Source organism: Momordica charantia (genome assembly GCF_013281855.1).
Source record: "Momordica charantia cultivar OHB3-1 chromosome 7 unlocalized genomic scaffold, Mcharantia_2.0 BLBB01000007.1, whole genome shotgun sequence".
Classification (NCBI taxonomy): domain Eukaryota; kingdom Viridiplantae; phylum Streptophyta; class Magnoliopsida; order Cucurbitales; family Cucurbitaceae; genus Momordica; species Momordica charantia.
This window is the reverse complement of record NW_028275165.1, coordinates 8,013,251-8,024,854: the sequence shown is the minus strand read 5'-3', so window position 1 is coordinate 8,024,854 and position 11,604 is coordinate 8,013,251. Positions and strand designations below refer to the sequence as shown.

The following is an 11,604-nucleotide window of genomic DNA, read 5'->3' as shown; positions in this document are numbered from 1 at the left end:
AGCATGTTTACTTTGTTTAAACATATTGATTCTGTTATTTTGTATGAATTTGAATTTTGTAATTTTTATTTTTGATATAAATGAACTAATTTATTTATTTATTTTGGGAATTTGAAAGCATAATATTATGCGTTTCTTTTTATATTCCATAAATTCATATCCACGTATCCAAATTTCTAAATAAAAAAGTGAAAATTGAAAACCAACTACTGTACTTTCTAAAATTGAAAATAAATTTGTGTGATGAATAAAATTAAAATAATTAATTAATTTTTTAAAAAAAGAAAAAAAAAAAGAAAAGAAGAAGAAGAAACGTTGAGATTTGAGTAGTGTCTCGTGAATCTTTCTTGAAATTTTGCAAATAGCGTAAAATTAATTTCATAAAATTTTATTGTCGTCATCTTTATTTTTAAAAATTTAAACTAAAAAAATTTTAAGAGTAATTTCTTTTGTGATGTTTTTTAAAATTCTTAAATACATAAAAATTATTATAAAAATAAAAATGTCATTTTTCATAATTGAGAAAAAGTAGTATTTTCTTAATGAATTTATATAAACTCCATAAACACATGAAATTTCCTATTAAAATAAATTTTTTTAAAAAAATTCTAACAAATTTTCAGAATAACAACAAATAGAGATTCAGTAATTTTCTCAATTCTCTAAATGCATGAAATTTTTAATGATAGATATTAGAAAATCCAGAATTCAATAAAACAGTCGAATTCAACAGACATGATTGATTTACCCTCTCAGAAATTTATGTAAAGACTTTTCCATCATTTCTTGCACGAAAAAATATTATAAAAAGTGCACTCATACCTGAACTTGAAACACAAAATATATATATGTATATATATATATATATATATATATATATATATTATATATGTCTACTCTCTATTAATACTCCTCATAAATAATAACCTCACACAATTCTATCCATAAGATCGCGGTATGAAAAGTTATCCCATGTTCGGTTATAGTAAAACAATAAAACGACTTTTATGTTCCATTGCAAGTGTAGCCCTACTTACTTTAGTTCTTTCATTTTCCCCATCAAATCTATAAGTATAATTCCTTATCAATTATATCAACATAGACATGCATTATTGTCGAGCATAGCATGGAGATAACGAACAGCCATAAGAACGAGATCGGTAACAACTTTATTCCTCCTTTTTCTCCATTTAAGAGTTGATCAAACCATGGAAAGTAATCCAAGAATGGAACATTCTTCGCATGTATTAATCTCAAATTTCAGATGCAAAAAAAACAAAACAAACAAAAAAAAAATCATTATGAAGTTTCACATTCGCAAGTTCATCGGAGGAAATCTTTGTATGCAGAGTAAGAAATTAACAGCTCATCCATCAAACTTAATTGCAAAGAAGTCTCAACCTCAAATTCCGAGAAAAAAAAAAGTGAAAGAAGTGGGAAAGGCTTCTCTCTGTAAGAATCGAAGTGGAATGGATGTGGATATACTACTAGCCAAGGAGAGCAAAAGAGCAAGCCAGTGGAAAATTAGAAGAGCAGAATAATCATGTACAAAAACACTAACTAGTTAAAAGCTATCGAAGACGATACCCGGTAAACTTGCTTTCCTTCCATTAGAAAATGAGTTGTGTGGTTGGTGAGCGTGAACGAGCTATCGATTGAGAAGGCCGTATGAGGGCAGTTCCTCTAGTCTTGAAATGTCCTCGATCAGGAGCTCTTTTTCCAGCTGGCGTCGTGTCGCTTTCATTACCGTCTGTAAAGAGAGGGGAAGAAATTAAATCTCGGCCCACAAAAGCTGGGGAAGATTGCATTTATCGAACAGCAGGTAGATCGGATCGATTCAAATTCGACAATTTCAAGGAAGATTGAAGTTGAAGATTACGTACATTGAAGTCCATGTATGATGCGTGCATGGCGAGCCATTCATGATCCATTAGTTTGAACGTGATGCAATAGAGTAGGTCAAATGCCGAATCGTTTTCTGTCAGTAAAAAGGCAGAACTTGGATTAGCAAATTTAGAAAGAGATTTCCCATAACAACAGTTACGCAAGTTTGTGAGAAATCGAAAGCAGGGAGAAATTATCACTTAGCAAGCATGGTTCTCATATACTATTTTCGTGAAATACTCAATAAATTGGCTGAACATTACCTGAAAGAAATTTCAAAAAAGTTGCTCCCACAAGAGTCCGTGGCTTGACTGCAAATATCATTTCATGCCATTAGTTGATAAGAACTGCCACACTCCCACAAGCTAGCATATCGACCCTAGAATTGCAAATAATGGAACCCTATTTTTCACGGCCTAGTTTACAAAGCCTATTTCTTTTTTCTTTTTTTAATATCCGTGTGTGATTGGACCAACTTCCACCCATCTTAACTATACCGCCTGACTCTGCTACATTTAGTTCCCAAGGTAATTCATGGGATATTAAGTCCTACGTAGGTGGTTATTATGGTTTGAAGTCATTCCCTCTACCATTTACTATTTTTATTGGCCCTTATCGACTACTAGAAGCTTTTAAGAAACCTGTGTTTCTGTTACAATTAGAAAATCTGGGTTTAGGAATCTACGTTGTGGAGTGAATTTGGGGGAGTAGGTTTAGGGTCCTGTCGGAACTCATGGGTTTGTCCAACAAACTCCAGCTTGACAAATCCATGGGGCAAACATAGGAGGCTCAACATCTAATCGCAAACCTTCACCCAAACACCCAGTATAGAGAGTCTACAATTAGATCCTGGAATCACATAAAAAACACTATGCTCTCATGTTCAGGAAGTTTTCAGTGTTATGCAGGGCAGGGCAGTTTTAAAAAGTGAAGCTATAAGAAAAACAAAATTATATATTCTCAGTCGAGTAACGAAAATCTCAACTCGCTCATGGGGAAGGCTAAAAACAATAGTCAATCCCATTACAGTTGTCCATTAAATTTCTATTGTTCCTCAGCAAAAATATATTGATTGATAGAGACAGCAAACCTGCTTCAAGATCAAGCATTTGAATAAGCATGAATGTGATGTTCACCCCAGCTACAGCAAATGGGTATTCCCATAAAGATCGATCTCCTTCCTGCTTACGGAGGAGATCCTGGAAAGACCTCTGTAATGAATATCAAGAAACTTTAGGGAAAAAGAACAGCAAATGGAAGCATAAATGCGTTCGGCCGAGCTAAACTGTCCAAACTGTAATATTCTTCATTTTTTTCTGTTGAATACACACTCACATTCATACACACATGAAGTAATAGTCTAGTTTCCTCGTCAAAATCAGTATGTTCTGTTCCCATTTACTAACTTTGTCTCTAAGTTCTTTTTTCCCAAAGGAAACTAAGTCAAGAACTCCAATGAGTTGGGAGCAAGGGAAGAAAAAGTTGCATACCGGGAAATTCCTAGCAAAGAACAACAAGTTCTCCAATGAAATGAAACCACCACCCCTAGCAGATAAAGACTCAAATTAATAAGAGTTAACACAGGAATAAGTTTGACAGGAAAATGTAAGAGCTATAGACATCAAGTACGAAGCAACAATGTAAATTTGAATAACCTAAAATCTGTTGACGGATCCTTTCCTTGCCAGCCCATTTCCTTCCACTGCTCAGATATCAAACCACGAAGTTCTTCCTCTGGGAAGGCCACGTTCCATAGAGCCTTTAGAGCTTCCTATTAAAAATACAAATCTTCATAAAGGAGCAAAACTGAATAAAAATAGCCTCAGGTTCTATCTCCACCAGACAGAGAGAGAGCGACAGAATCTCCCCATATTTTATATCATAAAGGACAAAAACGTTAGTCAGAAAACAAACCTGATGCTCCGGGACTGAACTATCATAGGCAATATCTATGCGGCTCTGCAGCCTCTGCAAGCACTCCTCCTAGTAGAAAAGCCAATACATGCAGTGATTTTGAGATACTGGTTCTGACTTAAAACAGATAATAAACACTATAGTCTTTTCATTTTATTCTAGAAAAATGGAATTGCAAAGGAATCCTGCAGAAGTGGCAGAAAACCTAAGAAGCCCTAAAGAAAAAAAGAGAGATCATATGAAACAGATATATTGACAACCAAAAATAGAAGGATATTCCTCAAAACCAAAGAAGCCGAGGCTCAAAATTGTGAAGTATTAAACTAAACTGAACCCTATGCCTCACAATGAAGCAAATACCAAAAGTCTTCTCATTACATTCAACCAAAAGTCCTTGAGATGCAAAGCATCCCTTACTTGACAAATAATTTCCTCTGAGGATAAGAAAAATGTAACTAATCACTTCTCAATATTCAAAAATCTTTTCAACACATCACAGAGTGGCATATGCAAAGACAAGATCGAAATAATTAATCCTTCTGTTTGCTATAAGACAAACACGGAATCTAACATTTGTGGGAGTCTTCGTCTTCCAGATTGTCTAGAAAAGAAATAGCACGATAAACCCAAGAAATCAAGATAGCATGCCTTCCTGCCCCCTCTCTCTCTCTCTCACGCACACAGAAGGGCAAAAAAAGCACAATAGAGCTGACTTAAAAAGGATCAAGGTTATCAACTACATGGCACATGGCAGCAATAATACCCCTTCCAATTATTCATAAAGCATTTTCACTTTTCAACAAGAAAGAAGTATGTTAGTCTTTTGGCAATTGTCCATCCTACTTAATCAAAAGGTTTATCCAGCAATGCAACAACAATCTAATAATTAACCAACTAGAGAAGGCACCAAAATAAAAAAGAGGTCCAGAGTATTGGTGCAACTCCAGAAATACACACTGTAGAGTATAAATGTTCTAGTGTTCTAGTATGGTAGCTCATAGGAATATCAATACCTACATGAATAATTTAACCCAAAAAGATATATTTAGCGTCAGATTTCGGAGCATATTGATCATCCTCTTATGGGTGATCCATTTTGTCGCACAATTTGGGGAAACTGGTATTGAAGCCTAAGATCTGGCTTGAGATTTTGAAGCATGCTGTGAACTTAATGTTCAAATGATCGGAGGCACATGATTAAAGAGCAAGTCCAACACCACCATACAAACTTGATGGTAGCAATTATGTTTAGTACGAGAAGAAAGAGAGTGAGAAATATTTTTAAAGCAAGGATGATGATACAATGGAAGATGAGGACAGAGTCCATTCTCTGGCTTCTTAGGTCTTTGATTATAGAAGATTTTAGTAATATCTACATAGTTTATTCTGAGATTATTTTTTCTATTTTTTATTATTTATTTAGAGTTACTTGATGAGAGAGTGCATATTGTTGAAGAGAAATGGACTCATCACTTGTAAATGGAGAAATAAATAAATAAAGGAAACAAGTGAACCAACAAAGACCATACTAGATCAATCAAAATACAGAGTCGCAATGCCATTTTGATGCTATCTCACCTAAACAATTCAAATGCATCTCTCAAGACGAGCAAGGAAGCATGGGATATTCTACCTACCACTTATGAAAATACGTCCACAGTATAAATATTAAAACTTTTAATTTTAACAGCTCAGTCTGAAAGCATAAAATGGAGGAAGACGAGAAGTTCAATATAAGAAAACTCCCTTTATGCTTCTTTTGTGAAAATATTGAACATATTCAGTACAAGTGCACTAAAAATGTGATACATTTGCACAAAATTGAAAGAAAAATGGTTGGAATAAAAAATCAGAAAAGAAAAATACCACCAAGAAACCAACCAAAAGAAACTATTCCATGACACAATGCTCAAGAGTTTAACAAATGCATTGGAAAGTGCATCAAAAGTATAAAATAACTTCCATGTGTTTTCATGCAAGTGAAACTCAATTCTGATCTAATTTTATGCTCTGCTTTTAAGGTTGAGAAGTTTAGTCCACTGTCTTACATCATATAATATTGTATTCTTTGTTTCTTATCAAAAAATATATATATACACATATTGTATTGCATTACTTTTTTTTATCACTTTTGAACTATGAACATTTGAGAATTGAATCAAACTATTGATTTGAGTGCATACAAATTTGATGAGTCTATCTACGTTTTGGCTAGAATATATGAGATTGATCATAATTTCTCTTACATAGAAAAGGGCTGCCTATAGACTACTTGTGTGTTGAAGGAAATATGTGTGTGTGTATATATAGAAGTCCTCGAATAACCTTACTTTTGTTTGTTGTCACCAAACTTACTTAAGAAAGTAGTATATGAAAACTTTCTGAAAGAAAGAGAAAGTATAATGAGAAAGTCACAATGTAACACTCACTCTTGCACGTGCATGTTGATACCTGATTTGTTTGAGAGAGAAGAAAATAAGAAATGTAAAGGAGGATAGGTAGGAGGAGAAGAATGCATTTTTCTATGGTTATAAGACTAAATTCATTGTAAACATGATTTTCTTGATTTAATGAACCTCTTCTAGTGTTATCATTCACACACATCAAAATCATTCTGATGTGCTCTACTCATTCTTAATGTGATACACAAACCTTGATTTTGAAATTTAGTTAAATAATCTATAATTAGTTCTAATTTAGATTTGGGTCTCATTCATTTTAGATGTCTAATTTACAATTTTCTAAACTTCTCTAACATAATTGTTTTTGCCCAAAAATTGGTCGACCCCTATTAGTGATTGTCAATGTCATTACTTTATCATTCCCCTTATACATCAACTTGTAGCCACTTTATAATGAAAAGGACAAGAAAAGGTTGGTAAAAATGACAATAATTTCAAGGGAAGAGATAAGAGAAAGAAAGAGGTTAAATATTAGGTTGGATGCTTTTTTCTTGATTCCTCCTCTCTCGCATAGAGCATCTTGTCTCTATGGTCTCACGGTTATCTCTTTTGTTTGGTGGCTTCTATAAAGTTTCTGGTTTCTTACCAGAAAAAAAAACAGAGATTGAAGATTAGGTCAATTAATGTTTATTTGGCATCTTTCATAACAAAGTCGTGGACATCATCATTCATTAGATTTTATCAAGTCATAAAAAGGGTTATATGGATGAGCAGTCAAAAGTATAGCCAAAGTGTTTAATTTCTTATCGGGAAAAGAAAAGGGGCTTTAGGGTCAAAAAAAAAACAGAGAGAGAGAGCAGTCTAAGTGCAGAAAATTTTCCACCTACGAGAGTTATTTTTGTATGTGCAAAATTAAGATAAAAGAAGTGATGAAGGCAGTAAACACCTTGTACGAAGTTGAGAACTCCATGGAAAGTTCCAACTTCTAACATGCAAAATTGACAAGTTTGGGTCTGGAAAGGAAACCTACCGGTCTTTTCTATAAATAAGGCCATTGGAACTTTTAGGCCTAAAACACTCCTCACCGTGGCAAAAAGCTTAAGTAATCTAGAGGGGAATGTTTCCAAGAAACTCTCAAATGTAGTACGTGATTAACAAAGAGATTGAAAGAGAAGGTTGACATGATCACTTGAAGACTGTATATAAGCAGCAAAGCAACAAAGTTTGCATGTCTTCTAAAGTTCATCGAGTCTTCTGTTTTCTTCCAATATTTTGTTTTCGAGCTTGAAGTTATGTGTAAGAATTGACTGAATGCTCATGTAAAACTGAGCAACACCATAAATCAAAGCCAAACAAAGTAAAACTGAGCAATATGAAACCAAGGAAATATAACTGTTGCAGCCCTACTATTTGTTAAAGACTACATCAAACATATACCGTCCAAACACCTTTTTTTTTTATAATCCGTGAGTGTCCAAGCCAGCTTACGCGCACCTCGACTAATCTCACGGGACAACCGCATGACCCTCCAACATTTGGTGCCGGGAAACACATAGAAATTACTGATTCCTAAGGTAGGTGGCCATCATGGAATTTGAACCCATTCCCTCTTAATTACCCTAGCCCCTTTGGACCAATGAGCCACCCATGATGGTTACCGTCCAAACACTTTAATATCTCTACATGGTGCAAATTCATACACATCCAAGAACTATCTAGCAATATCTCTCTACCTAACATGAATAGACATTATAATTTTCATTATTCCCATACCTGCTTCCTTCTCTCTTTTTTTCCCCCTATTCTAAACTTGTCCCAAATCAACCAACCTCATTCAGTATCTAAAGTTAGAAGTTAAAATCAGACCACTTTCCATCCCATCACGCAGACAATGAAAAAATAGCCTATTACCTTACTCTTAATTTTGTAAGACCCTCTTTTTTCTTCACAAACCACTCACAAAGGATATGTGACAGCCCAAAGAAAAGAGCATAAAGGACAGTCATTTAAAATTTTTTAACAAAGGCCGTCAAATATGGGCATATAATCTTTTTTTATTTAAAAAAAAACACTAAAAAAACAAAGAAACAAAATGTTATTTGTCTTTTCCCTTCCACAAAACACAGACAGCAAGTTCCATTTTCCATTCAAGTGGTATGCGCTTTAGAAAAGCCAAACAGCAAAATAAACCACTAACTCTCCAGCCTCCCAGAACTTCAAACTAAAATAATAGTTAAAACATAAAGTAGAGGAAAAGGCTCCTTCCTTCCCATTCAACGGGAATGGAAGTTAACAGCCACCAAACGCATAAAGTTACCTGTGCAGGAGTTAAGTCAAATGATGGGCGTGCATCACTTTCTCTTCTCTGTGCACAAACACAAGAAAGACCCCGACCAAGCCATGCAGCTGATCCTGCCACAACCTCAGCTGAAATAAAACAAAAACACATCAGAAATGAAAACTGAAGTTTTCAATCAATCTGTTAAAAAGTCCTCTAATATGGTACACAGCTATTTAAACATATAGGATAAGAATTAATCTTTCAGAAGATCCATGAAGAGCCATGACTCATGACAGAGCAACCACTACTGGTGCTTTCCAATATTTCTGACAAGTACAATGAGGTAAAATGCCAGATAACGATAAGGAAATTTCACTATCACACAGCAAGAAAAAGACTGAAAATGGAGAAGAAGAAAAAAGTAGAGATATTATCGTACTAACAAATGGTAAGATGGAGCTCATTAAGCAAGACACAACGCAAGCTTGCAAAACAATTAACAACATATAACACATACTGAGAGCATTAATGCACTGCAAAGGAGATTTTTCCTCAACACTTCTTTTTTCTTTACTAGTGATTTGGACATGAAATGTTATTACTTGGGAATCTCTCTTTAGATCACGGTCGTGTAAAAAACAGGGGTAAGTATGAGTAAAAATGGGGATAGATCTTAACTCATTCCTTAAATAATAATTGTTACTGCAGAATATTTCTCCCACAAGCAAGAAATTTTTTCCATGGCACAGTAAAAAGTTAAAATAAATAGTATATCTGCTATAGCACAGTACAAAACTAGAATATGCAGTAGAGATAACGACATCAACGAAGAAAAGTACACACCACAAAAAAGATTTTGAGTTATGCCAAGCAACTAAGGCAAACATGAGTCCTGCCATCACGTTCATCCAACAATCAACAGTACATCGGAGAAAATAATAATATAATCAGACAAAAACGTGATTAATCAATGAGTCTCATGATTTCTGCCAGAAAGATCTATGGCTTCCACAAAATTCAATGGACGACGTACAATGCAATAAAAGTATAAAATTTAATTATAATACGTAACTAGTGTGAATCTCAAATCACAAACTTCTGCTACTTGATCACACGGATAAAACATTGACGGTGAAGAGTTAGAGGGAGCTGAAAAGATTAAAATTAAATTAAATTAAATTAAAAAAAAAAACCCCCCGCTGAGTAGACCCACCAATACAGATTTGAATCTCAGCAAGCATGAAGCCAGTAAGAACCTCAGTATAATCAGAGCTTAGCGCACATTTCAACTTCAAGTCACAGATCTAAACTTCTAGACCAAAAAGTAAAACACGAATTAAGAATAAGATAAAAAAAAAAAAAAAAAAAAAAAGAGAGAGAGAGAGCAAGAGAGAGAGAACTTTTCAGCGAAAGAAAAGCGAGGGAAGATTTTAATGTAAAGTAAAAAAGCAGTGAGAGAGAGAAAGAGAGAGAGGTTCGAAATTTAAGATAGTATTTACCAGAAGTTGTATGGCAAGTATTTCCTCGCTCCAGACCTTGAGAAATCCTCCTAACAGCAACAAACGATCCACCACCTCTCTCCTCCATATCCCTTTAGTTCTCTTCGCCGCTCTCAGTGTCAGTCCGCCATATCCATCACCAGCACCACAGCAAGCTCCCACTCTGGAAATCCAGCAACGGAGAAGCAAAGCACCAAAGAAACTAATCAGAATTACAGCATTAGAGGAATCCAAATCCAGAATCGCAGAAACCGACTCAGAAAATGCAGAAGCGAAAGAAGAAACAACCGAAGAGGATCCACAATCAGTACATCGCCGGAGAAGAATCGCGCCAATCAGAAGCAACAAACGATAGAATCGAAGGGCGCAAAACGCCGCGGACAATGGGAGATAGATAATCACAAGGTGGAGAAGAAAAAAAGGACAAAAAAGAGGAATCGAGACAAGAAATAGAGAGCAGAGAGAGGAAAATGGAGAACCTAGAGGGTTTGGAGGAAGATCTGAGAGTGAGAATCCATGGAAGTGGAAGTTGATGGATCCTGAATTATCTTCTTCTTCTTCTTCAGCGTTTGAAAAAAGTTTCCGTAGCTCAGTAGCGTTTTTGGATTGGGGATGGGAACAATATTTTAAGACGACAAACAACTCTCCAAGATTTTACACAAATGGAAACTATTTTTTCTTCTTTTAGAGCAAAAGGCTTTTTTCTTTTCTTTTTTTTATTTTTTATTTTTTATATTGAATTATTAAATATAGATTTAAGTTCTTCTTTTTTAAGGCTAAAAGAGTCCACTTTTATTTACTTGAAAATGCTACGTGGACTATGGTGGGAGTCGTGTTATATTCAAAGATCTTCCTATGTGCATGTATGAAATCGTGTGGAGAAAGAGTTAAGTGTCATGAATGTTGAGTATCCAATACAGTTTTCCTCTTTCTTTGTTTGACAAATTTCCTGCTGGTAGACAATCTGACTCAATGATTGGGCGATAGAAATCTGAGGACTCTTGCCCAACGAAGTCCCTCCTAGATTGCAAGAAGCTTTGCTTTCAAGGGAGAAATTTTTGTTGGATATAGTTGCAATCTTGATCGCTGTTGATGTTGAATTTTGCCAACCTTCGAAGATCGCTTCCAATGAACCTGGACGAGCTATGGAGGAGAGACTTGCACGTAAGGAACAAACACTTCAAAGCTCAAGTTAGAAAGCGTTCGAACGTAGTAAGTCAGTCTCAGAAAGAATAGTGTACCTGAGTGGAGGAATGGTGCCCCTTCTATAGGCAGTGTGGGGTGACAAGTTCGTTAGGGTCGTTTCCACAAGAGCTTGGGACGGTTACAGATTGTCAAATTTGAGGTCAGTATCCCTTAAGTTGGTTAGGGGAAACTTGGGGATTCTCCCATTTATCTAGCTCCTGCTAGGTTCTGGGAGTAGGTTGGACTTCTCCTTTAAGCTGAATAAGTGTAACTAATCTTCCCAAGCGTAGTTGATTGGTACATGTGTCGTGTCGATTTTTACCTTCCAACAACTGCCAATAAATTGCCTAGGAAATTTTGGAAAACAAGCCCTACGCTAGTACCCATTGTTTGCCTGTTGCAAGAAGTAAATGTGCTAAGTTTTATTAAATCAAAAGGT

General features: G+C 35.2%; 1 protein-coding gene across 4 annotated transcripts; it reads right to left on the bottom strand.

The window, feature by feature from the left end:
• Window positions 1-1,286: 1,286 nt before the first annotated feature.
• LOC111020750 (uncharacterized) lies at window positions 1,287-10,659 on the bottom strand. Of its 4 annotated transcripts, none has more exons than XM_088126535.1 (10): window positions 10,460-10,659; window positions 9,981-10,143; window positions 8,518-8,627; window positions 3,799-3,867; window positions 3,540-3,655; window positions 3,375-3,429; window positions 2,975-3,095; window positions 2,148-2,195; window positions 1,884-1,978; window positions 1,287-1,750 (listed from the first exon to the last, which is right to left on the bottom strand). In XM_088126535.1, the coding sequence occupies exons 2-10, from the start codon at window positions 10,066-10,068 to the stop codon at window positions 1,649-1,651; spliced, it is 804 nt and encodes a 267-aa protein (XP_087982661.1). In that variant the 5' UTR covers window positions 10,069-10,143; window positions 10,460-10,659; the 3' UTR covers window positions 1,287-1,648. The 4 variants fall into 4 exon arrangements, with proteins under 4 accessions (XP_087982661.1, XP_087982663.1, XP_087982662.1 ...); XM_088126537.1 differs by lacking the exon at window positions 10,460-10,659 and adding an exon at window positions 10,266-10,453; XM_088126536.1 differs by lacking the exon at window positions 10,460-10,659 and adding an exon at window positions 10,269-10,453.
• Between the last annotated feature and the right edge of the window lie 945 nt (window positions 10,660-11,604).

Bases quoted from the DNA above. Each gene is read 5' to 3' on its own strand.
- LOC111020750 (XM_088126535.1), bottom strand. From the start codon at position 10,068: ATGGAGGAGAGAGGTGGTGGATCGTTTGTTGCTGTTAGGAGGATTTCT. The intron at 3,096-3,374 runs GTATGCAACTTT...TATTCATTACAG, and splicing joins TCTTTGCTAGGAATTTCCCG to AGGTCTTTCCAGGATCTCCT. The intron at 1,751-1,883 runs GTACGTAATCTT...CTCTCTTTACAG, and splicing joins CATCATACATGGACTTCAAT to ACGGTAATGAAAGCGACACG.